Source organism: Balaenoptera physalus (genome assembly GCF_965194825.1).
Source record: "Balaenoptera physalus genome assembly, chromosome: 5".
Taxonomy (NCBI): Eukaryota; Metazoa; Chordata; class Mammalia; order Artiodactyla; family Balaenopteridae; genus Balaenoptera; species Balaenoptera physalus.
In genome coordinates this window covers 63,728,483-63,756,217 of record NC_138884.1, presented here as the reverse complement: position 1 = coordinate 63,756,217, position 27,735 = coordinate 63,728,483, and the positions used below count along the sequence as shown (strand labels likewise).

The 27,735-nt window shown below is 36.5% G+C and overlaps 1 protein-coding gene across 1 annotated transcript in view; it reads right to left on the bottom strand.

Moving 5' to 3' along the window:
- Positions 1 to 1,224: 1,224 nt before the first annotated feature.
- TMPRSS11E (transmembrane serine protease 11E) overlaps positions 1,225 to 27,735 on the bottom strand; it is a gene marked incomplete at its 3' end in the record, with an annotated part of 62,003 nt that continues 35,492 nt past the window's right edge. Inside the window, exons 3-10 of the mRNA XM_082463847.1 lie at positions 24,351 to 24,472; positions 22,100 to 22,167; positions 18,445 to 18,608; positions 10,765 to 10,803; positions 9,090 to 9,267; positions 7,977 to 8,236; positions 7,228 to 7,370; positions 1,225 to 1,386 (exon numbers count right to left, since the gene is read on the bottom strand). Coding sequence (XP_082319973.1) covers positions 1,225 to 1,386; positions 7,228 to 7,370; positions 7,977 to 8,236; positions 9,090 to 9,267; positions 10,765 to 10,803; positions 18,445 to 18,608; positions 22,100 to 22,167; positions 24,351 to 24,472 — 1,136 coding nt within the window. The remainder of the gene's footprint in view (positions 1,387 to 7,227; positions 7,371 to 7,976; positions 8,237 to 9,089; positions 9,268 to 10,764; positions 10,804 to 18,444; positions 18,609 to 22,099; positions 22,168 to 24,350; positions 24,473 to 27,735) is intronic.

The following is a 27,735-nucleotide window of genomic DNA, read 5'->3' as shown; positions in this document are numbered from 1 at the left end:
AGTGAGCAATGCAGTGTCATGCTAGAGGTAGCAGGAGGCAGCTTTCGTGATGAGGTCTTCCCTCTGAGCCCAGAAGAGTATAAGAGGCCCATGGTCCAAGCACAGAATGGAAATGTGGAGGAGGGGGAGGGAGTGGTAGGAAGGGGAATCTGCAGTCATTTCAAAATAGAGGTCTGACCTCTAGCTTCATTTGCACAACTACGGCTACACACTAACACCTGGACCTTATTCCCCTTCAAGGCCTTGCAGTTTGGAAAAGCTTTAAATACAAATACACAAGCACTTGGTGATAATTCCATTTCATTCAGTAGTTTGCACTGATTCTGTTTTTATTTCCTCCTATCCAACCATACAAAAATCTTACCACATAAGGTATGCTGGTTGTTCTTAAGTGAATTTTCATTCTAGCCTCAGACTTTAAAAGAATTTGCAATAAATTGATTGGTGACATTTTCCCCATCTTCCCCTTTCTCATGGATTATTATATTATAATATCAAGCAAATTGATGATATTTATTTTTTATTATTATATATTGACATTCTCAGTAGTGCAATGTTAAATAAATATTATTTGCTTTAACTTAGAATAAGTACATTATATAGAGTTTGTATAATTATTATAGGCCACAAGAAAACAGAATCTTCCCCACATTTATCTCTGTTGTTGGCTGGAAATGAAAATAAAGTTGTATCTTGGCTTCTCTTTGTTTCCTTAACTTTAGTTCCCATTCTTTTGCCGTCATGAAGTGTTTGGTATGCCGCTGTCTGTTTGCTTGAGCTTTCATAATGATTAAGATCATTTTCTTCATTCCATAAAGAAAAAAAAACACCTAATACTTTTCTGTACGTAAAAATGTAGTTCTTTCCTTTTCATACTTCCTTTTACTCTTTGTCCTGCACCTTGAAAGTGGAAATTTACTGAGATGAGAGAAGCTGGGAAAATGAAGGAAGGGATCACTTCAAACTGTATGTATGCATGAGAAATTTATGTCAACAAGCCAAAATTTGATGACAGAAAACTCCTAGGAAACAAGTGACTGCAAGTTGAGACAGAATCCATCTGGCAGAAGCAGGATGCTATGTGAAGCAGAGGTAGGAAGGAAATAGCAGGTAGTTTAGTTCGATAGGTCACATCCAGGTGATCTGCATGACTCCTTCTGCAATTCTATATCTCTAAGAACGGCCTCTACACAAAAATGTGTTCCATTCTTCTAGGTTGTTCTCTCAGACACCAGTTTTGGAAGCGATCCAGTCCCGGAAGGCAGTCACTCTAGCATAAACACCGGGTTTATTGGGATGCCCACATTCGTCTCCCCAGCTCACTATTCCAGCGAGGTACCAAATATCTCTAGCATCTGGACTAACCAGTGGTCCTCCGGAGTCACCCTAAAGGAGAAGGGAGAGATTGGTAATTAGTATTTCAGTTTATCACAGAGAAATGTGCTATTTTTCTAACATGAGTTTAATGAAAGGGGCGGTTTTCAAAAATCTTCAGTGTGCTCAAATAAGAAGCAATGCTTTCTATCTATGCCAGTAATTCACATAAAGGAGGCGCTCCCCTACCTGGAGAACAGCTTAGACTCAGGGCTCAGTACACAGAGATTAAAGACTCCATCTCTTGGCAGGACAGTACTAGTCTGATACTTCTGACAAAATAACTGCCCATACTCTTTATCAGTTTGACACAGCTCCCAAAAGAAGGGTGAAGAATTTATTACTGATAAAGAGTATGGACATTAGGGTCAGACACCTGGGTTTAAATCTCAAGTCTGGCCCTTCCAAGCTGGCTAAGACCTTTAATTTGCTTATTTGTAATGCTGCTAATAATACCTATCTTCAATGATAATTTTGAAGATTATGCAAGACAGCATATGCAATGTGCTCAGCACAGAGCCTGGCGCGAAACAGAACTTAGTAAATATTATATATAACCACAAATTCCAATTGTTTGTGCCTTGTGAAAAACAGCCAGCGGGCTGTTTCTTTATACAGGTCATAAAAACAAGGTGCTGACTGATCTTCCCGAAAAATCCTGGGGTCTCTAGTTGCTGACCACCCACTAAGTGTTCAGCACTATATGAAACTATTAATTAACATATTATTTCATTAACCCATGTAATTCTGGCAACAAAACATGGAGTTAGGTTTCATTTTCTCCATTTTAGCAGTGAAGAAACTGAAGCCAACAGAAGTTAAGCAGTTTTCCTGATATCATATGCTATTCAATATGCAGAGTGATCTAACTCAGAAGCCTATGCTTTTTTTCCCCTTACATTATACTAACTTCCTTGTGAATTTTCTTTTGTCCACATAAAAATATTAACTAATACTAATAATAACTCAATTAAAAATAATGTGTTTGTAATTTTTAAATCAATTAACCAATAAGTATTTACTTATACTCTCATATGTGGTAGGAGATGTAAAAAGAGTATAAACACATGAGCCCTCCTCTCAAGCAGTGTACAATCTGCTTATAGAAATAAAATGTACTATATGAAGCTATTTGAAAACAAATCACTTTGATAATTGAAACCCAGGCATATGTGAAGACATAGCAGATTAGGAAAAAGAAATAGAAGATTGCCAGAGACAACAAAGCTTAAATTTGTTTAAGAGACAAGAGTGAATGAGTCTGAGAATAAAGTAATTAAGGAAAAAAAGACAGCAGTGAGTCTAACAGCATTACAAGCTGAAAACTAAGGTAATGCCAGCAAGTATCAAATAGAGACAGATATAGTGGGTTCTGTTAACATTAGTTAGCTCACATGCGATTGGTGAATAGGGAAGTTATATCAGGATAAGGTGGAAGTTTTCATGGCTTATATGTGTTTTTGTCTTAGGCAGGGGAGCCAGGATAATGGGAGTAGAACTGCAACCATCAGAAGAAAAGGCCTCAGCTCAACTATTGCACAGGCGGAAGCCTTTGAGGCTCTATTTTAAGAAAATGTTAAGAGTGTCTGTGCTGAGGAACCCCTCTCCCCGCCCAGAGTGGCACAGCCCAGGCTTGCTTAATTCTTGGGTCCTGGCAGGTTGGAGTTCCTCCTCTGCCCAGAGCTATACTCCCACGTGCATTATCTCAGCCTCAGCAAGTCAGTATTTCTACTCTGTTGTTTCTGTGCATTTTTAACTTCCCTTAAGTCAGCCACCAGCCACCCTGGGCATTCTGTCTACCTACATTGTCTAAGTTATTTTTCAAGGTACAATTATTTTTGTTGTTGTCGATGTTGTTAATTCTCTGGTTACAAAGTTGCATAGCCTTTGAGGGGTCTGTTGGTCTGTATCTAACCCTATTTTTACCATAAATTCAGTTATTTTTAGTGAGTGGGTCTAGTGAGAAACATAACAGGAAGTTTATTCAAGAATATGTGTATGGGACTTCCCTGGTGGTGCAGTGGTTAAGAATCTGCCTGGCAATGCAGGGGACACAGGTTCCATCCCTGGCTCGGGAAGGTCCCACATGCGGCGGAGCAACTAAGCCCGTGCACCACAACTACTGAGCCTGCGCCCTAGGACCCGTGAGCCACAACTACTGAGCCTGCGCGCCTAGAGCCCGAGCTCCGCAACAAGAGAAGCCACTGCAATGAGAAGCTCGAGAACCACAACGAAGAGTAGCCCCCGCTCGCTGCAGCTAGAGAAAGCCCGCTTGCAGCAACGAAGACCCAAAATAGCCAAAGAAAAAATAAAGGAATATGTGTATGTATAACTGATATAACTGATTCACTATGCTGTACAGCAGAAACTAACACAACATTGTAAATCAACTATACTCCAATAAAAAATTTTTTAAAAAAGAATATATATATATATCACAACAGAAACTTTTAAAACTAGAAGAAGCCAAACTAGAAACCAATGTTAGTGATCAAGATATGAAGTAATGAAGGAATAGAGTAGGGTTTTAACAGAAAGAATAAAGACAAAGAGATAAATTTGGAAGAAATAGTATAGAGGAAAAATATTCTATGACTTAATTGATTACATGTGAAGGAGATTTAAGAGTAAAAGAAGCTTCCAAGAATAATGAAAGCCAACCACATAAATGAGAAACTTGAAATGAAAAAACAGGTAACATTTCGTGATGCCTGTTGAATTTAAAATGGTAAGTACATAAATTTTAGTCTTATACTAACAACTTAAAACATATAAATGGAAACGGTTTTGTAGTACATGAAAATGTGAGACTGAATTTGGGCAAGAGGTTAATTTTGGAGTTGTAGGTTTGGAAGTCATTAAAGTGACAGCTGACTTAAAGAAAAGATAATTTCTTTGAGTGAGTATATAGAGAGGAAAAAGAATGAGTGTTGAGGAACAGCCAGGCTTAGAGAGAGGGAGAGAGGAAGAGGAAGAGAAAGAGAAACCAAAATAAGGAACCAGGAATGAGTTGTTGGAGAAGGAGGGAGGGGAAAATCACCATATTTCAGGATCATGGAACCCAAAAAAAGATCATATTTGAAGAGGAGGTAGCCACATGCCACTGAGATGGGAAGGAGTAGGAGACCCAAGTAAAGGTTTTTGCATATAAAGTCATTAATGATTTTTGAGATATTAAAATATATGGAGGCAGTAAAGTGGCAAAAATTGTGGAGAGTAGACATAAAAGAGGGGGAAAAATGAGTGCCAGGTCCCCCCTGAAATAGAAAAGCAGGATATCATAATCACAAGGCTAAACTTGGTTCCTCCTCTTTAATTCCCCAAATTTACGAGACATTCACATCTAATACTATTATCAAAATGGCATTGTAGAATAGGTGACATATTTTCAAGTGAAATCATATACATCTGTGATTTATTTCAAAATAGATCTAGAGTTTAGGGTGGGGAGAAGAAGGTTGGGGGGTTAAAATATATAGGAATGAAATAAGATCGACCATGAGTTGATAATGTTGAAGCTGCGTGATGAGTAAACACTCCAGCCTATCACAGAAAACACTGTGGCCCCATTCCAACCCCCATAAGCAAGGGCCAGTTGGGGAGCCTAGACTTCCAGCCTTACCAGGATCTAATGAGGCCCAATCCCCCATCAGACTTATGTCAGAGAAGGCTGAGTGGGGAGCCACTCTTTCATCCCTGCCAGGTGATGAAGCCTTCCTCTGCCTCCTCTGTGGTGACCAGCTGGGGAGCCTGGACTACCACCCAATGGTAAGGAGGCATAACTTTCTCTCCCACTAGGGTGATGTCAGAAGAGACCTAGTGGAGAGCCAAGCAGTGATGAGGCCACTACCCCATGAGGTCAGTGGAGACCACAAGGGTAGCAGTAACAAGATGCCCCCATCCAGAGTGTTATTTTTATATTGATACTTCATCCTCACTATCTCAGGCTTTACATGTGGAATCCCCCAAATGGAAGGGGTGGGGGTTTTTCTGTTCATCCAACAAGTTGGTGAGGATGGGGAAAAGAAAATATTTAAAGAAAATTAAATTTAATAAGTTTCTCTAACCTTTAAACAACAACAACAACAACAACCAAAAAAACCCACACCTAGTGAGGAGCCTGAAATTCCACCTCCATCCAGCCGTAACAAAGCACTATTCACCACCCTGGTGTCAGAGGACAATGAGTGGGGAATAGGATAGCACTTCCCTACCCCCTCTGGTGTCATGTCAGAGGAGCCCTGTTAAAACAGAAGACACAGAGACTCATAACATAATACCCAAAATGTCCAGGATACATCTGAAAATCACTCAATACCAAGAACCAGGAAAATTTTGACTTGAGTGAGAAAAGGCAATCAATAGACACTGACACTGAGATGACACAGATGTTGGAGTTATCTGACAAAGATTTTAAAGCAGCCATCACAAAAATGTCTTAATGAGCAATTACCACCATGCTTGAAATAAATGAAAAAATTTAGAAGTTTCAGTAAAGAAATAGCATACATAAAGGATCAAATGGAAATCTCAGAACTGAAAAATACAATAATCAACAACAACAACAAAAAAAACCTCACTAGAAGTGCCCAACAGAAGAATGGGGATGATGGAAGAAAAAAATCAATGAACTTGAAGACAGAATGATAGAAATTACTCAATTTGAACAGAGAGAAAGAGGAGTGGAAAAAAAAAGAACAGAAGCTTAGACATCTCTGAGACCATAATGGAAGAGCTAATGTACCTGTTATTAGAGTTCCAGAAAGAGACAAAAAAGAAAGGCTGAAAAAGTTTTCAAAGAAATAATGGCTGAAAATTTCCCAAATTTGTCAAAGGACATAAACCTGCAGATTAAAAAGCTGAGCAAGCCCTAAGCAGTATAACCCAGAGAAATCCATGACAAGATACGTAATCAAACTTCTGAAAACTAAAGACAAAGAGAAAACCTTGAACACAGCAAGAGAGAAATGACACCTCATCTTTTAGGGAAAAACAATTCTAATAACAGCAGATTCCTCATCAGAGATCACAGAGGCCATGATTTAAGTGCTGGGGGAAAAAAAAAAAACAAACTGTCAATCCTAAATTCTATATCTGGCAAAATTATGATTTAGAAATGAATAGGAAATATAGAATTTTGCAAACAAAGAAAATCTAAGGGAATTTGTCACTAGCAGATCTACACTAAAAGAATGGCTAAAGGAAGTTTCTGAAACAGAAAAGAAATGATATAAAAAGAATCTTAGAAAACCAGAAGGAAAGAAAGAACAAATTATGAGTAAATAGACTTCCCTTCTCCTCTTGAGTTTTCTAAGTTACATTTGGCACTTGAAGCAGAAACATTGTTTGATGTGGCTCTCAGCATATAGAGAGGAAATATTTAATATTTGTATTTATTAATATTTAATATTATAAGTGAGGAAGGGTTAAAGAGACTTAAAGGGAGGTACATTTTCTATTCTAAACCCCACTCAAACTAGTAAAATCTCAACGCCAGTAGACTGTGATAAGTTATGTGTATTTAACTTAGAGGAACCACACAATTTTCTTACAAAGAGAGAGTCTGGTCAAAAACACTAATAAATAAATCAAAATGGAATTCTAAAAAAAGGTTACTGTATGATTCTACTTAGATAACACTCTCAAAATTATAGAGGGCGAACAGATTAGTGATTGCCGGGTGTTAGTGATGGTAAAGTGTTGGGGGAGGGAAACAGATGTTATTATAAAGGGAGACAGACCTCTGTGGTGATGGAAGATGAGACCCCTCTGTACTATCTTTGCAACTTCCTGTAAAGCTGTAATTATTTAAAAATAAAAGGTGAAGAAAAAGTTATGTAGCCAACCACTTACCTGGCACGCATCTCTGTTTCCTTTCAAGGAGCCAGCACATAACATTCTAGGAGTTATGGCCTTATTATAAGCTTTGTGTTCATTACAGGTTTTAGTGTCTATGAGATCCACCTGTACTTGCCGAAGGTGATTTTGACTGCTTCCTAAAGGAAAAAAATAGACTTCATATTTATAAATCTACATATATTCTATAAACCTGAAGAAAGTCTTTTATAATTAATTATTGGCTAAGGTGGTGGCATAGAATCTTAGGATATGTATTTTTTCAGATACAGTAAAATTTGGGAAATGAATTCTTTTCTAACTATTTTAAATGAAGTTAGGTGCCTAGGAAAGAACCTCCAGTTGTTTAAGTAATTTCTCTGTCATTGTTAAGCTTAGAAGATAATCTCAGCAGGGGAGAATGATGGCTTTATGATTCTCTGATCTTCACAACTGGGTGTATGTATTAATGATCCCTAATCTCTTATGTTGTTAATACCCTAGTAAAAATTTCAGATATATTTACTCTTTCAGACACCTTACGAAGCACAATTATTATAGTGGTAGTGATGCATTTGATTGTAACCTAAGGCCTGAAGGAACTTATGTGTCTTCTAAATGACTTAGTTCACAAGTAGGGCCTGACTTGGCCCAGGTCCATATGACCAACCCACAAACATATTTTGGCGTAATGGCATTCCATTCTTTAAATGCCTTAGAATACCAAATTAAATTACTATGATTTGACTTTCTCCTCAGATGCGCACCATCATTTTGCAGTGCTCCAAATCCTGTCACAAACATCTCATCACCAGGGTGGAATTCACGGGATGCATCAGGGAGACAAATTCTGTGTACTGCATTTGTGTAGGGAACAGGGCTAGAAAGCTCTGCAACTGAAATATCATAGTCATGTGATGGATATTTGTATTTTTCATGCACAATTATCCTCCGGAGGCCTTGTTTCATTTTTGGAGGCTCTATTTTTACTCCAAAGGAAGCAGTCCATCTGGCTGGGTCCTTATACCTGAGGAGAAAGTATGAGGAACAAATCCTACTTTACCATTTTTACCAATATAACTATTTATATTAAATAATTTAGTGTAAAAGTATCAATATAAGTTTTCTTTTTAAAATGATGGTTTCTATGCATAGATACAAATTCTTTCCAATCTAAGGCTCAGGTGTCAGATCAGGTGGAAATTCCACCTTGGCATGTTTCTCAGGATATGCACACCACTCAGCATGCTGAGTCACCCACTCCAGATCCTAGGACCTTTTGACATTTCTGGGCATCAGTTGACTCCAGGGGACATATGGAAAGCATATCCTGTACCGAATGAGAGAACTGAATGTATTCTATGTGCACCATGTTGCCTATCCACACATTTCTCTGAAAATCGAAAACGTTATACAATAATTTAACAAAGCATTACTCATCCTGTATACTGTAGGCATTTTGCACTGGGTTGGAAGACTGAATTGAAATTCCTTGAAATATAACTAGTCGACCTATTCAGTTGTATAATTTGTTACTACCAAATTTCTTCATATTTAATTTTTTCTTACAACGTGGAATTTCCCTATCAGGGTCAAACCTACAATCCACCTAGCCTCCATCTCTGATAGATGACTCTCAAATTGCTGCTTCCTTCGATAAATTAGTGTGTAGTTGTCAATGGATAATTTATCTACATGTACTTTGGTACCATTTCCATTTCTAAACTATAAAACCTCTTACTAAGGTTTATGAGTTTCCCACTCTCATATATATATGATCTTTAATTTGTATTAAACTCATCTCTCATGAGGTATTTCCTTCCTGCCAAGCCCCAGTGCACTTTGCTTACCCTTAGTCATTCTCAAGGTTCAGGACTTACGTTCTAAAGCAGTGAGCAGCACTCACAAGCCATGTGTCATTAATCAAAGTTGCTCCACAGCGATGGATCCCATCCCATTGCAGACTAGCTTGCCATGGCCATTCACCCTCTTGTACCTCTGTCCCACCAACAATCCTGAGACTCTGTCTTGTAGTTTTGTTCCTTCGTGTCCCACAGCCTGCAAAAGAGATGATGCGTTAGTTAGCAGTTGTTTGTTAAGTAATCAAATTGTGTTACTGCGTCTCAAATTTCTTATACTTTGTGCTCCAACAGTATCACGTATTTTCTCTTGTTCTTACCTTTGCTTAAACTGTAGTGTTCCATTTACTTAACTCCTATTCGTCTTGTAAGATTTAAATCAGTCATTACCTTCTCTAGGATGCCTTCCCTAATAATTCCCTTGCCTCCAGACTGGATTACTTATGACTTTCTTGATGCTTACATCAAAATAATAGTAACAATAACAATAATAATAACAATAATAATACTCTGTGTGTATATATGTCTCTATATAATAGATTAATATATATTAGTTTATATTATTGTATGTATATATATCTAATATTAGTATGAGGATATTGTTTATAACAGGATGTCTCAATCTTGGCACTATTGACACTGTTAGATGGATAATTCCTTGTGTGGGGGGCCGTCTCATGCGTAATAGGATGTTTAAAGGATCCCTGGCCTATATACACTAGTACCAATAGCATCCCCCCCCCCCCACAATCATGATAACCAAAATGCCACAACAGGACAGAGTCACTTGGGGGCCAAATTGCCCCTGTTTGAGAACTATTATTTTAGAATTCTGTTTATGCATTAGTCTCATATATCTAGTCTCATTTGAGTATGAGCTGCCTTAAGCAAGGAGTAAATCTAATCCATTTTATATCCCTATTGACTAACACAGCACTAGCAAATAGCAAGTTCCCACTAAATATTGGTGACAAAAATATATGCCATTTAGGTAATGGGATTATCCTTTGGTTTTATGTTCAGTTAAGTTTGTGAATTAACCAACATTCTGAGCTGGTGAATAACACACTTCCTTTCATCTTTTTACATAAATGTATTTTGTACTAATTCTGTTAAATATCAAATGTATTCTCTAAATCATGGTAGGGTACTCTGCTATAGGGGAAAGGAAACACTAAGCCTTGAGTCAGTATTTTTTTAAAATATGGGTGAAGATATTATCTGGGCCTTCAATAATTTCATCAATCTATACTCCAACCCCATAATTGTCTGCAATTTTTACAATAGGGATTAATAACATCAAGATTTTATTTAGTGTAGAGTAACACTAAATTTCTGCCTCTAGCTGACAAATAGCAACATACAGATTACTTTTATATAATCTTTACAAAATGTTCATGAGAATATATTGTAGATATCTGCAATCAAAACATTGAGAAGTATTTTTGCCTTTTCTTTAACAACTGTACTACTCTCTTCCACTACACATCTGCCACAAGCCCCATACATCCATTCCAAAGTCCTCCCAGTTTTTATCCTTTTGCGATAAAATGTGCCTCAGAAATAAGATAAAATACCATGAGCTGTGCACAGATCAAACTTTATTCTGACCCTATAATACCAACAAAACCTAACTAATCTAGAGTTAAATTTTTTCATTCAGGTAATGCAATTTTAATAAATATATTAAACTTACAATTGTTCAGAAAGTTGTCTGTTTCTGTCTTGTTGATTTCTGAAACACACAGAAATGGTGAATAGAACAGGGTTTGCACATCAGAATTTCATAATGCCTCTGAGTACTTCAAATACTAAAGGTTGCTCAATTCCATTATTAGATAGTATCTCTATGTTGTTAAAAAAAAAAGCAACACAGTTAGTTTATCATAGATAGAATACGTTCATTGTCTTGGGGAGAAGGGAGATTTGAACAGTGTTTCTTAAACTTTAGTGTGGCTAAAAGTCACCTAGAGAGCATCTTTATACTGTAAATTCCTGTTCCTCTTCCCAGTGATTCTGACTCAGTAGCTTTGTGCTGAAACCCAGGAATCTGACTTTTATAGCCAGAAATAAGATGCAGGTAGTCCAGCCTTTTGGGGGGACATACTATTCTAAACCAGAGTATTGATTCCCCAGATGCGATGATATTTTTATTGACCATTATTTCAGATTTTCTTTTTTTACCAAACTCATAGGCATAGTTCCATCTGTATAACATATTCCAGTGGCATATCCATAGATTTGTCCTTACTCCCGTTTAAAAGCAAATGTTATCCTTTTCCAGGTCTTCTTTCTGCTGAAGTTTTAGCAAGACAGTTTGCCCTCAAATTGTCATTCAACTCTAGCCAGTGGCTCCTTAGTTTGTTGACTTGTCAACAATCAGGTCTTAATACTATCCAAACACTAAACCAACTGACAGATACATAAAACTTTAAGAACTCAAATTTCCTGACTCAGTAGATTTCCAATGGCCCAACCTATTTTCTTAGAACATGGCAAGATGGGAGTTCTAAATGCAAAATATTTTAAAGTTAATTTTTCTTTTAGTATTTAATAGTATTGATTTACCAAAAAAAAAAAAAATCTGTATTCTTGAGAGGCTTCTTTCTGACTTTCTCTATTCTGGCTATATTTGGAGAAAATGACAAAAATGAGGAAGAAGTGACCATTTATTCTAAGTAAATAAAACACCACCACCACTAGTCTCCCTATTTCAATAACCTGTTCTTTATTTCAAGCTTTTCCTAGAGAAAATTCTGGCTTTGCATTTTTTTTTTAATTGAAGTATATTTTCTTTACAATGTTGTGTTAGTTTCTGCTGTACAGTGAAGTGAATCAGCTATATGTATATATATATCCCCTCCCTCTTAGACCTCCCTCACACCCGACTTACCCCACGTCCCACCCATCTAGGTCAGCATAGAGCACCAAGCTTTCTGTGCTTTATAGCATGGTTCTACTAGCTATTTTATGCATGGTAGTATACATATGTCAATCCTAATCTCTCAGTTCGTCCCACCCTCCCCTTCCCCACCTGTGTCCACATATCTGTTCTCTATATCTGTGTTTCTATTCCTGCCCTGCATATAGGTTCATCTGTACCATTTTTCTAGATTCCACATATATGCATTAATATACGATACTTGTTTTTCTCTTTCTAGCTTACTTCACTCTATGTGACAGACTCTAGGTCCATCCACATCTCTACAAATGACCCAATTTCATTCCTTTATATGGCTGAGAAATATTCCATTGTACATATGTACCACATCTTCTTTACCCATTCACCTGTCATTGGACATTTAGGTTGTTTCCATGTCCTGCCTATTGTAAATAGTGCTGCAATGAACATTGGGGTGCATGTGTCTTTTTGCATTATGGTTTTCTCAGGGTATATGCCCAGTACTAGGATTGCTGGTTCATATGGTAGTTCTATTTTTAGTTTTTTAAGGAACCTCCATACTGTTCTCCATACTGGCTGTATCAATTTACATTCCCACCAACAGTGCAAGAGGGCTCCCTTTTCTCTACACCCTCTCCAGCATTTACTGTTTGTAGATTTTGTGATGATGGCCATTGTGACCAGTGTGAGGTGATACCTCATTGTAGTTTTGATTTCCATTTCTCTAATAATTAGTGATGTTGAGCATCTTTTCACGTGCCTCACTGCTATCTGTATGTCTTCTTTGGTGAAATGTCTGTTTAGGTCTTCTGCCCATTTTTGAAATGGGTTTTTTGTTTTTTTGATTTGAGCTCCATGAGCTGTTTGTATATTTTGGAGATTAATCCTTTGTCTGTTGCTTCATTTGCAAATAATTTCTCCCATTCTGAGGGTTATCTTTTGGTCTTGTTTATGGTTTCCTTTGCTGTGCAAAATCTTTTAAGTTTCATTAGGTCCCATTTGTTTATTTTTGTTTTTATTTCCATTACTCAAGGAGGTAGGTCAAAAAATATCTTGCTGTGGTTTATGTCAAGGAGTGTTTTTCCTATGTTTTCCTCCAAGAGTTTTAGAGTCTCCAGTCTTACATTTAGGTCTTTAATCCATTTTGGGTTTATTTTTGTGTATGGTGTTAGGGAGTGTTCTAATTTCATTCTTTTACATGTAGCTGTCCAGTTTTCGCAACACCACTTATTGAAGAGGCTGTCTTTTCTCCATTGTATGTTCTTGCTTCCTTCATCATAAATTAGATAACTATATGTACATGGGTTTATCTCTGGGCTTTCTATCCTGTACCATTGATCTATATGTCTGTTTTTGTGCCAGTACCATCCTGTCTTGATTACTATAGCTTTGTAGTATAGTTTGAAGTCAGGGAGCCTGATACCTCCAGCTCAGTTTTTCTTTCTCAAGATTGCTTTGGATCTTTAGGGTCTTTTGTGCTTCCATACAAATTGTAAAACTTTTTCTTCTAATTCTGTGAAGAATGTCATTGGTAATTTGATATGGATTGCAATGAATCTGTAGATTGCTTTGGGTAGTATAGTCATTTTCACAATATTGATTCTTCCAATCCAAGAACATGGTATATTTCTCCATCTGTTTATGTTATCTTTGATTTCTTTCATCAGTGTTTTAAAGTTTTCTGAGTACAGGTCTTTTGCCTCCTTAGGTAGGTTTATTCCTAGGTATTTTATTCTTTTTGTTGCAATGGTAAAAGATTGTTTCTTTAATTTTTCTTTCTTATCTTTTGTGGTTCGTGTATAGGAATGCAAGAGATTACTATGCATTAATTTTGTGTCCTGAAGCCTTACCAAATTCATCAATTAGTTCTAGTAGCTTTCTGGTGGCATCTTTAGGATTTTCTATGTATAGTATCATGACATATGCAAACAATGACAGTTTTACTTCTTCTTTTCTGATTTGGATTCCTTTTATTTCTTTTTCTTCTCTGACTGCCATGGCTAGGACTTCCAAGACTATGTTGAATAATAATGGCGAGATTGGACACCCTTGTCTTCTTCCTGATCTTAGAGGAAATGCTTTCAGTTTTTCACCATTGAGAATATTTGCTGTGGGTTTGTCATATATGGCCTTTATTATGTTGAGATAGGTTTCTTCTAGGCCCATTCTGGAGAGTTTTTATCATAAATGGGCATTGAATTTTGTCAAAAGCTTTTTCTGCATCTATTGAGATGATCATATGGTTTTTATTCCTTAATTTGTTAATATGGTGTATCACATTGATTGATTCGCATGTACTGAAGAATCCTTGCATTCCTGGGACAAATCCCACTTGATCATGGTGTATGATCCTTTTAATGTGTTGTTGGATTCTGTTTGCTAGTATTTTGTTGAGGATTTTTGCGTCTATATTCATCAGTGATATTGGTCTGTAATTTTCTTTTTTCTGATACCTTTTCTGGTTTTGGTATCTGGGTGATGGTGGCCTCATAGAATGAGTTTGGGAGTGTTCCTTCCTCTGCAATTTTTTGGAAGAGTTTGAGAAGGATGGGTGTTAGCTCTTCTCTAAATGTTTGATAGAATTCATCTGTGAAGCCATCTGGTCCTGGACTTTTGTTTGTTGGAAGATTTTTAATCACAGTTTCAATTTCATTACTTGTGATAGGTCGTTTATATTTTCTAATTCTTCCTGGTTCAGTCTTGGAAAATTGCACCTTTCTAAGAATTTGTCCACTGCTTTGAGGTTGTCCATTTTATTGGCATATAGTTGTTTGTAGTATTCTCTTATAATCCTTTGTATTTCTGTGGTGTCAGTTGTAATTTCTCCTTTTTCATTTCTAATTTTATTGATTTGAGTCCTCTCCCTTTTTTTCTTGATGAGTCTGGCTAAAGGTTTATCAATTTTGTTTATCTTCTCAAAGAACCAACTTTTAGTTTTATTGATCTTTGCTATTGTTCTATTCATTTCTATTTCATTTATTTCTGCTCTGACCTTTATGATTACTTTCCTTCTACTGTTTGGGTTTTCTTTGTTCTTCTTTCTCTAGTTGCTTTAGGTGTAAGATTGGATTGTCTGTTTGAGATTTTTCTTGTTTCTCAAAGTAGGATTGTATTGCTATAAACTTCCCTCTTGCTACATCCCACAGGTTTGGGTCATTGTGTTTTCATTGTCATTTGTTTCTAGGTATTTTTTGATTTCCTCTTTGATTTCTTCAGTGATCTCTTGATTATTTAGTGACATATTTTTTAGCCTCTATGTGTTTGTTTTTTTACAGTTTCTTTTCCAGTAATTGATTTCTAATCTCATAGCGTTTTGGTTGGAAAAGATGCTTGATACAATTTCAATTTTCTTAAATTTTCCACCGCTTGATTTGTGACCCAAGATGTGATCTATCCTGGAGAATGTTCCATGTGCACTTCAGAAGAAAGTGTATTCTGCCACTTTCGGGTGGAATGTCCTATAAATATCAATTAAATCTATCTGGTCTATTGTATCATTTAACAAGACCCATATACATTCTGTCTACAAGAGACCCATTTCAGACCTAGGGACACATACAGACTGAAAGTGAGGGGATGAAAAAAGATATTCCATGCAAGTGGAAATCAAAAGAAAGCTGGAGTAACAATACTCATATCAGATAAAATAGACTTTAAAATAAAGACTGTTACAAGAGATAAGGAAGGACACTACATAATGATCAAGGGATCAATCCAAGAAGAAGATATAACAGTTATAAATATTTATGCACCCAACATAGGGGCACCTCAATACATAAGGCAAATGCTAATGACAATAAAAGGGGAAATTGACAGTAACACAATAATAGTAAGGGACTTTAACACCCCACTTACACTATGGACAGATCATCCAAACAGAAAATAAATATGGAAACACAAGCTTTAAATGGCTTTGCATGTTGATACTGTTAAAAAAAGAAATAAGGAGACTCAAAATGGAGTGACTTGTGCTAAGTCCTACATCAGCAAACCACCTAATACCTAGCCTAATTGCAGTTTCAGCGTGTCTCAGGAATGTGACCTTTAATCAGTCAATCTGGAATTACCTGGGCGGCACCAGTGAAGTAATCTGTCTGATAGACCCCACCTACTCCCAAATGAAGATGCCCTTTCATGACACAGTCCACTCCGTTAGAAAGCTTCCTTGTCTCACCTCCTTCTGGCTATAAAAGGCTTCCATTTTGTACAGCTCCTCAGAGCTCCTATCTATCTGCTAAGGCGGAATACTGCACAATTTGTGAATCATTAAATAAAGACAATTAGATTTTTAAATTTATTTAGTTGAATTTCTTTTTTTTTTTTTTTTTTTTTTTACAATACTACTAACTGGGCTGACTTCATGAGTGTGTGACTTGTGTATCTGCACTGAGTCCTGCTCTCAGCATGACCTCTCACTTGGTTTAATGCTCACTGTCTTAAAATTCATAATAATTTTATCTCATAACATGTTTGGGAGTGAAGTTTGACAGGATAATAGAGATGGCATGGGCAGAGGAGATATACACAATAGATGTGCCCATGGATTCTTGCTACCCCGTTTGTATATATCATGCACAATATCCTAGGAACTAAGAATTCCAGTGGACCCACAATGTTTAGCAAACTCAAAGTGAGTATGAGATAAGTGTGTGATGTCTACCACTGTGTAAGCAGAGGGTAGTGACAGTCTCAGGAGGCTGTTTTCTGTTTGAACCAGAACTTGCTTAGAACACAAAAGAAGGCAATGGCATTCTAATAAACATGAATGACTAAGGGACCCTCTCATATCCTTTCTTGCTCCCATTATTTTTTTGTATTAACCAACAGCTTCAGCTGAAAATAATGACATAGAAGGATCTTTTGGTTCTTCCTCACATAAGCTGAAGGTAGAAAGCATTGGTAAAACGTGCCTGTATCAAGAAGGGAAATAAAAAATGTTGAGCTAGACTTCTGTAGTGTTTCCATTGCATGGAACCGAAATACATGCATGGATGAGCTATGAAATACAGTTGTATAATTTTCATGATTCCGAATAAAAATTAAATGCTTTTATATTTACATTTGAAGTTGACATTTCACAATATAAAGGTGAACAGCAAAACTCATGCTAGTAATTTAAAGTTTGGATTTTTTCACTTAGAATATCATTAATGAACAAATAAAAATGCCATGGTAAGTCGAGAGAGACCATGAAAGAAAACAAAGTCTTATATCTTAATACCTTTAACAGCATTGTTTAATTGCTTTTCAAAGAGTTCTACACTTTCACTTTGCACTGGACCCCACAAATTACATAGCTGGCCCTGACAAGTGAGCCTCCTTTTCTAAGCAAGTAGAGGGGCTGACCATCAGGTTAGGCCTCTAGTTACATCTGTCAGCTTTTACATCAGCACTTGTATTCATTCTTTCTACTTGTCCCCTATTCTGTAGTTTCTAGTGCTGCCATATCCAATATTCTATTCACTAGCCACATGCGCCTAGTGACCTCTTGAAATGTGGCTAAACTGAAATGCGCTGTAAATATAAAATATACAATAGATTTCAAAGCCTTATTACAAAAAAAAAAATCTCATGAATAATATTTACATGGGCTATTTGTCAATATAAATTACATTGTGAATACAATGTAAATTACATTAGTATTTCAACCAGTAGTCAGTTACATGGACTACTTGTTGAAATAGTACTACTTTGGATATATTGGGTTAAATATATAAATTATTTAAATACATTTCACATGTTTACTTTTACTTTTTTAATGTGGCTACTAGAAAGTTTAAGATCATACATGTGGCTGGCACACTATTTCTACAGACTAGCATTGTTCTATAGCACATGACTTAGCTTTTAACCAGTCTTTTATTTCCCCTGAGGATCTCCTATTTTTTTTTACTTTCTAGTAATGAGGACCTATCACTGTTTATCTTGTCCCCCTGCCCTGACAAAAACAAAAACCTCAGATTTTTCAAATTAGTTGTAAAATATACCAAAAATAATTTATACCAAAAACTAAATTACAAACTTTTCATCAGTAAAGGGCCTAAGTAAAGAAGCTAACAAGGTTTATTAATGACATTTGAAAGCAAATATGTGGATGGCATGAACCTTTCCACCCATCATACTCAGAACATAAAAAGTAAGCAACAAGAAAAAGAAGAGGAATAAATACACAAAGCCACTTTCTCCATTTATCATTGGATTCTATAGCTAAAGTGTAAGCCCCAATATAGAAAAAGAACACAGGCTCAGGGGTTAATGACAGACTTGCATGGGTGGTGAAAGTTTAAGGTAGTATTAAAAACTTTAAAACTTCATTAGAACCAATTTAGTCCCAAAGAACTATTCTGTTGGTGACAAGATCCCCACAATGAAAGACATCCAAAAACTTTTTAAAAAATCAGTGCGCAAGACCAGACTTAACATGGAGCTATTCTATGTAAGAGAATTGAACTACATAATAGGAAATAAACTTACCTTTAATTTCAACTAATTCAGGATTTAATTTAGGGGGTCCTACAGCATCTTGCAGCTTTTCATGTAGAACACGTTGAATAATTTTACTTATGGTTTCAGGATCCTCAGTAGAGGGAAATCTAAAAATCAGCAACATATGAGCCAACAATCCATGTTCCTCCTGACTGTGGACCAAAAAGGAAAAAAAAAAAAAAAAAAAGAGGGAAAGATGGTTTTTAAAAATAAAGTTCCAAATAAGATTTATGGTAATATCAAACTCTATTTTTTTCTTTATCATTCATTTGAAGCACAAACACACACACAAAACAAATCCATAAATGTAATTTTAAAAGATCTAATTTGTTTTCTTCTATACTCCTATTGTTTGCCATATATAGAACTCCCATCTCAGCCTCTCTGATAACTAACTAGTATGCTCATGATCTCCTTTACCACCACAGGATCTAGTTAAATACTTGGGTTATTAATATAAAAAAACAATTCTCTTGTCAACCATTCAAAATTATCAAATAAAATGTATGGTAAATATGAAATCAACTCTGGCTTTGGCTTTCAGGCTTAATTTCCAATGGCTTAGTTAAATCCAGTGATTTCTCCTAAGCAGCCTCAGGCTCTCCTAAACAACTCCCAATCCTAAGGACATTAGAAAGCTTGAGCAAGTTGTTTTGACTTCACGTGATTATATTTCCAAGATAGAGTGTTAACTAGCTTTAGCATTATTTGAATGAGTTACTACTTTGGAATCATCCTTTTTTTTTTTTTTTTTGGAATCATCCTTGACTACACTTTCTCATTCTCTGTCAGTTACTCTACCCCTTCTTTTCAAATGCAATCAGTTCCCTTTTAGTCTGGGTGCAATAAGCTGCCTCAGTGCTGGGCCCTGGGATGGGTGAGTCCAAGTACATGGGCCCTTTAAGGAGGCATCTCCCAGATGGCTACAGTTTTGTGGATCTCAGGACTCAAACCCTGTTCATTTTCAAAGTTAGATGTTTTGGAGGCTCATCTCTCAAGTGTACGTCCTAAAAGTTGAGGTGCCTGGTAAGGGGTTCGAACCCTTCAGTCACCAGGGAGAATCTCTGGGTTTTGAGTTTTCTTCTGGTGTGGGTTGCTCTGCTGGGGTGGAGTTTATGACAAGATTGTGTCCCAGTGTCTCCAGCCTGCTTCAATGTGGTTTTCTTCTCATTTGCCCAATGTGTAGTATTTACTCAGCCAACTTTTTTTTTTAAGAGAAAATTGTTTCTTATGTAGCTGCAGACTCAGTGTGTCCATGGGAGAAGGTGAGTTCAGTTCTTCCTACTTCACCATCTTGAACCAGAACCCCAAACAATTTTACTCCTCACTGTATACTGCATCAACTCCTATGCTCCCAAACTGAAAGTGGGAATATAAATTAGAATCTCATTTTTGGAAGGCAGTTTATCTGTTATAAATTTGATTATCCATCTTCTTTGATGCAGCATTTCTGCTTTTAGAAGTTTAATCTTCAAATACACTCTTTTGTGTGCAAGGAGATATGTACACATATGTTGTCATAACCTTATTTTTAAATCTGAAAAATATGTAACAACCCAACTGTTCATCAAAAGAGCATTGGCTAAATCAATCTTGACATATACTTGTAGTGAAATACTATACAGCCAGCTAAAGAATGAAATAGATCTATATGCAGTCATTGGGAAAATGTTAAATATAAATTGTTAACAAAACGTATCATTTCTGGGTGTGAAATTATTGGAGAGGGGGCTTTCGCTTTCTATTTTTTGTAATACTGTGTTATTTGAATTTTATAAAATTTTCTATTATTTTTGTAATCTGAAAAAAACAAAGAGGACTTTAAAGAGATTATTTTTATATATCTCATCCCATTTCACTGCCTCAGCAACCCTATAATCTATTACTTACTCTTTCTTCTTTCTCTTAAACTATTCCTATACTGGCTGGCTAATAGAGACAAAAACAAACAAAACTCTCCCTCTACCCCAGCTATACAATTTATCTCACACCTTCATATCACAGAAAACCTTCTTAAATGGGTAAATTACGTTCTGCCTCATATTTACTTCATTGCAGTCTGCATCCTCCCCTTTTGTTCCACTCAGTTGTTTCTCTGCTTGAACACTAATGACTTCCTCACTGACATTTCCAATGGATTCTTTCTAGTCACATTACTTGGCGTCTCAGGAGTCTTGTGGATGCTGACCACTCACTCCCTGAAACGTTCTGTTGTTAGTTTCAGTGGTGCCTCTCTTGATTCTTCATTTTTCCTCCTCCTTCCTTATTTCCCTATTTTCTTCTATTTCCTTAAATACTGTCGTTCTTCAAGCTTTCTTCATCATCCTTTTTTTTCTTGCATTACCCCTTTTCTGAGAAATTCTGTTGACACCCACACTTTCTAATACTTTGAGTTGATGTTGAGCAAATTTATGTCTTCACCTCAGTTTCCATTTCCTCCCTTATGTCAGATGCATATTTCAGGCTCGTAAGGTCCCTTAGTACCTCAAATCAACATCTCTAAGACTGACTTTATCTTTCCAACAAATTACTCTTCTCATATTGTAGTAACAGAAGAAAGAATAATGAGTAGCAAGATTTCTGGGATGAAGGGGTAAACAAAATAGAAAGTTATTTGGAAGACAGAATTGGTAGAACTTAGTTATTCATAAAGTACGAGGGGCCCAGGAAAGGGAGGAGTGTGGGATGACTTCCAGGTTTCTCATTAGTGTGATTGGGTTTTTCTTGAGTTTAAGAATTTTCTGTGGAACCTCCATGTGGAGGTGTGCGTGGGCAGGCATATAGTTCTAAAAATCGGGACAACAGTTTAGATTGGAAATAGAAACTTGGGTTTCAATAGCACATGAAACCATGTTGTGGGTGGATGAAGTCCCCTTGAGAGAGTGAAAATTTAAGAACTGGAGAAGAAGATCTAAGAAAAAGTAAAATTTCAAACACCAAACAGTATGGAATTTTCAGAAGAAAGTGAGCAAACTAACACCTCAGAGATGTCAACTAAGTAATAGAATGAGAAGTAACTTGGAGTTTTTGTCATTGAAATAATGTTGGAAATAGCTCTTGTTTTATTTTGAAAAATACCAATAATTTGTATTAAGACAATACATTACTTAAGATCCTCATATAGTATTTTGCTTAAAATGTTATGCTCTGGATTCTATTTATTGATGGTTGATGATCAGATCTGAGATCTTAAATATTTGTAGAAAAAACGAGTGGAATGAAAGAAAGGAAAGAAAATTGGTAGGAAGGAGAACCAAGAGGAGAAGAAAAATCTCATCTACTACACTATTTTACATAGGACACTTATTTGCTATTAAACTGAGGGATGTGGCTTAGGTCCCTACTTGTACTAATTAGGGTTTCCAAAAAACACACAAACAAACAAACAAAAAAACAGTTCTATAACATAACCACCAATAATACTTCTGTCCCTCAAAATCATCTTGCAAATGCTATCTTTTGAATTTAAAGAATGAGTAAGGCACATTGTAACCCATGACTTATACAGAACAGGTACCAAATTAACGTCTGTTGAATTGAATTATATCATATCATTAATACTTCAAACAGTATTTATTACTGACCAGGTTAACAGCTTTAGTTTTAAATTATATTCAGAAGTCAGCATTTTAGATCTACATACCTGAACTTGATAATGTGAGACTTGACAAATGCTTGCTTCAATGAAGATCTATGAAATGCATTTTTCACCTGTTCCAAAAATATTCAAAATACGTCAGCGAGGATAATTTTCTGAAATTCTGCAAGTTGATTCAAAGCTTAAAAACATTTTTAAAAAACTTAAAAACAAAACACATTGACTGACATTTCACAATGTGCTGAACTTGAGGAATCTCTTTTTGTATTCTACTCAGTGACTTCAACTGAACTCTGCCTTAGGAATTATAGGAGCTGGGGGACCATAGTAGGGGGGCCAGGAGTGACATCTTCTGTGTTACACTCAGAAAGAGACAAAAGACAATAAACAGATTGGGTTTTGAAAAGTAAAAGTAAGCATCCACACCGTGAGATACAGACTGTTACCGTAGATAAACAAAGGAAATGAAAAAACTCTGTCAAGTGGTAGGTCATAAAAATAAGAACAATCTATGGCCACACCATCCTGAACATGCTGGATCTCATCTAATCTCAGAAGCTAAGCAGGGTCGGGCTTGATTAGTACTTGGAAGGGGGAAATGAATGCATAATGGTGTCACATGTTTCTCAAACCTGGTGAAAAAGTTACCAAATATCCTGTCATAATCTGCACTCAGTTCAGCACTCAAGATGCTCTTAGGAAGGCCCAGGTGAACTGGGATACATAGCCTAATACCTCCTATTAGGTTTACTCTAATAGGGTGGAAGAATGTATTTTATGGAGGTATTTCTTACTACTACAAATAAGAATTCTAACCAACTTAAATTTTTAAATTAAAAGTCAAGATAAACACATCAAGTGTTTCTTGTTTTCACTGTATGGATATTTACCAAACACAGATACTACAAGCTGGTAATTGACTGACAGAAACAATGAGCCTTTTTATCCTTTCTTACATTTTGTTTGACTTCTGAGTCTTCGTGCCCAAGGAAAGTTACTTCAATTATGAGACAAATCAGCACAATTCAAATGAGTTCTCTAATGACAGCATTCACTTGGAAATATTTATTTAAAGGTTTATTTTTTTATCAAACAATTTCAAAATTATTAATTTTTAAGAGTATTAGAGTCCTATTTATATTCCTATATATTTAAGTCAGTCTGGATCTTATAAAAATTTTAGTGAATGGCACAAAAAACAAGGAAAATAGTTGCATCTTTACTTGATCTCTTTAGTTCCATTTCCTTTCCTTTAATATATGTTATATTTTAAGGAGATATATGTACATATATATGTATATATATCCTAAAATATAGCTCCTTAAAAAGAGCTTATTTGCTATTTCCCTGGTTTGGTGTTTACAAGTACAAATACAACCACGATTTGACCCTCTCCTCAGCAAAGTATCCAAATCCTCCAGCTCCTAGTCTACCAGGCAGTTTCCAGGTGGGCCACTGCCATTCTGTTCTCACTCAGGATATTGGAACTGGAAGACAATTTGGAAATTTTCTAGTCTAGTGCCTTAATTTTCACATACGAGAATTTTTCCGGAATGATAAAGAGATATGTCAATGACACATCACTGGCTAGTAAACGGTACTAGAACTAGGTGTCCCAACTCCTAGTTTAGGGTGCTTTCCATCACATCATTTCACTAATTACTTCACAGACTACCAGGAAAAGTCTAAATTATTCTCTAAGTAGTCTGACAATGAAGAGAAGTCATCACCCAGGCTCTTGCTCTTTTGGCCTATACTGCTAAATTTTCCACTATTTAAAATATTCAATTCATTCCTCAGGATGAATATTGATGCCCTAAGGATAAAGATGAATATCCAAGGATTTCCTATAGACTTATGTACCAAAAACTTGTCCAGGGTTGGATGTTTTTAAATACTAAAATACTTCTCAAGTATGTGTCTGAATAGTTTCAATCTTGTGTCCTTTTGCTAAAGGTCTCTTCTTTAGGAAATCAGTAATACAACAACTGTATTTTGGGTCACCCTAATATTCTCAGAATTTCTAGACTCTGCTGATCAATACTGTAGCACTAGCTAAGGAAGGGTGAGTAGGACGTACAAAAAGAAATGGCTAAAAGTCACGAGGTTTAGCCCTGTAAGGCATATTCCTCCAAGTCATGTATTGTTAGTTTTGTCTTATATCTCTCAGGTAGGGCCTCTCCCCATTTTGCAAGATATACAAGGTCAGTTGAATGGATGTTTGAGAAGCTAGGATACTAAAAATTATGGTAAAAAGTGATAGCAAATACTCTAGAAATGGGAATAAAATGCTTACCATTGATTCAATTTTCTGGCTCATTTTTGTGAAATTTTTAGAAGCCTCTTTTCCAAACTCATCATATAGTTTGTCACTTGTAAATGACAATGTGCTATAGTAATTGTAGGTCGTCCTTTGATCTACAAGGGTAGAGGAAAAAACTCATCATACTTTTTATCAGATGTGTGTAAAGCATCATCATTTCCCCATTTGGTAGTTGCTAGACAGACTGAGACAGGAAAAAATGCCCTACCCTGCTCATCATCTCCATCATCCTGTTCTGACCTTCATGGTTATCTCAAAATAAAAGACAACAACGTGGGCTTCCCTGGTGGCACAGTGGTTGAGAGTCTGCCTGCTAATGCAGGGAACACGGGTTTGGGCCCTGGTCTGGGAAGATCCCACATGCCGCGGAGCAACTAGGCCCGTGAGCCACAATTACTGAGCCTGCGCGTCTGGAGCCTGTGCTCCGCAACAAGAGAGGCCGCGAAAGTGAGAAGCCCGCGCACCACGATGAAGAGTGGCCCCCGCTTGCTGCAACTGGAGAAAGCCCTCGCACAGAAACAAAGACCCAACACAGCCAAGAATAAATATAAAAATAAATAAATAAATAAATAAACCAGAGAAGGCAGAAAAAAAGAGAAAAAAAAAGACAACAACGTTCATCATCATAAGATTTAGAGTATAAAAGCCATATGAAATGCTTGGTGTTCCTGTAGGCTAATTAGTCATGTGTTATCCATTCCTGAGTAAGCCACAAGAAGCAGTAAGTCACACCATCTGAGCATATCAACAGGAATAGATTCAGAAGCTTCCCAAGAGTAAATGCATTTTTATATTTAAAAAGTAGATTTCTTCCAATTCCATAAACTACACATCAATTCTTGCCATAGGGACTCTAGTGTAAGAATATTTATTTTGGATAAGGAGATGAGGGTAGGGATTAAAATGCTAGGAGCTCAGTATATAGAAGTTTAAGGAGGTAGAGTTGCCACCGGACATAACCCTCCAGAGACACTACTTAGTTTCACCTGGTTCCCTTGTCACTCCATTTATTTTCTCCCACCAGCCATAGGAATTGGTTTGTCTGTTTCTTTAGCCATTGTCTCCACTTTCTGCATCCAGTTCAAGCAGCCCATGTTTTTGGTCTGCTGAAGAATTAGTGCTACACAGCTTTTCCTCTACCCTCCTGTACATGAAGCAAGCACAGAGCTCAGAAGATTCATTCCATGAATATTCATGCCGACTATCTTTTCTGTGAGAGACTCTGTGCCAAGCATCTAGAACACGATGGTTGCGTATGGTTATGATAGGAAAATGGAGTGTGCCTCATCAATCTCAGTTGTTCTCTTGCTTCTCATCCTTTCCCTCACTTAAACCCCGGAGGGAAAGAAAACTAACATTAGACACCTGTGTCCCAAGCATATTTGCGTATCTCATTCAATTTAAAACAACCCCCATAAGAAAGTAGTATTATCCACATTTAACAGATAAGGACTACCATCTCAGAAGTGTAAATAAATTGCCCAACCTCAACATGACATGGCCAGAAAAGACTGAACTGGGTTTCAAGCTAAGGTCTAACTCCCAAAGCACAAATTTTCATTATATATTGCTTCTTGGAGTGGAAAAAGCCAAATACACTCACTGAGGCTATAGGAGAAATCTCTAGTTTTACATGAGAGTTATATAAGAAAAAAAGAAAACTACCAATAAATTCCAAAAGAACATTCTAGCCATCCAGAGGATTTGTTGGGACAGAAAGGGAAGTCTCTGGTCAGACTCAGACAAGGCCTGGGGAGGGGTTGGTTATGCATAAAGGAGATGGATGACACTGAAAGGACAGGGTCTCCTGAGCATTAGCCACTCAAATGAGGGTCTAGGGAGGATTTGCCTTCCTCCCTCTCTTTCACTGAATGACCTTGCCCTTGCCCTGAATGGACTGTTTGACCTGAAATGCAAGCAGATCACAATATACACAATTTCAAGTAACGTTTTTAATTTGTCTAAATATTGACCAATAGTTTACTTTAGGTCTAAAGTTGGGCCCAACATGTATCTGGAGAAAACCATAATTCAAAAAGATACACATACCCTAATGTTCATTGCAGTGCTATTTACAATAGCAATTGTGTTGTACTGTAAATTGTATTGTATTGTAAATTTACTATTACAATACATGGAGCAGCCTAAATGTCCATCGACGGAGGAATGGATAAAGAAGATGTGGTACATATACACAGTGGAATAAGAAAGCCATACAAAAGAATGAAATAATGCCATTGGCAGTGACATGGATGGACCTAGAAATTGTCATAGTGAGTGAAGTGAGACAAAGACAAATATCATATGATATTGCTTATATGTGGAATTTTAAATAATGGTACAAGTGGACCTATTTACAAAACAGAAATAGAGTCACAGATGTAGAAAACAAATTTATGGTTACCAAGGGGGAAATGGGGGGAGGGATAAATTGGGAGATTGGGATTGACATATACTCACTACTAGATATAAAATAGATAACTAATAAGAACCTACTGTATAGCACAGGGAACTCTATTCAATACTCTGTAATGACCTATATGAGAATATAATTTTTAAAAGAGTGGATGTATGAATATGTATAACTGATTCACTTTGGTGTACAGCAGAAACTACACAACACTGTAAATCAACTATACTCCAATAAAAAATTAAAGAAATAAAGTTGGGCCCAAGATTCTGCATTTCTAACAAGCTCCTAGATGAGGCTGATGTTGCTGGTACCTAAGCACATGTTGAATAGTAAGGTTCTAAAGAGGAGGAGAACATACTCTTCTACATCCTTAGACCTGTTTCTTTTCAGTTATTAGATTGGATTATTTCAAATTGCCATTTATATAGGTTAAAAATGGTCAAATATCAGCAATTTTATATGCTTCAACCAAATGAACAACTTATCTATAGTCAATATTTTAATTTGCCTGATAGACTCAAATAGGTTGCTATGTTTCAAAACATATTTCCAGTTACCAGAATTATACAGCATGTGCAGTTGTTGAAAAATATTATTGAGAATATTAACAGAAAAGAAAAATAAGGATGAACATGAGTTTGCTGATAATTTTCTAACAGCTTTGTGATTCTATAACCTACAATGATGTTCATAATAGATTCACTTGCTGTCATTCAAATCACAAAAGGGACAGAAACGCAGTCCCAAAGGCCACTGGATAAAAACTGAACACACAGTTCTATGCTGTCCTGGGTTTTATGCCAAAATGATGCAGTCTGATCACCTCAATCTTTATCTGCCTGTTTCTACAATAGAATCGTTTGGCTCAGTTTGGTTACCTAGGCGTGCCAGCACCTAAATTCTCATGTTATATCTACTCTGTTCTTAGGTTACATCTCTAAACAA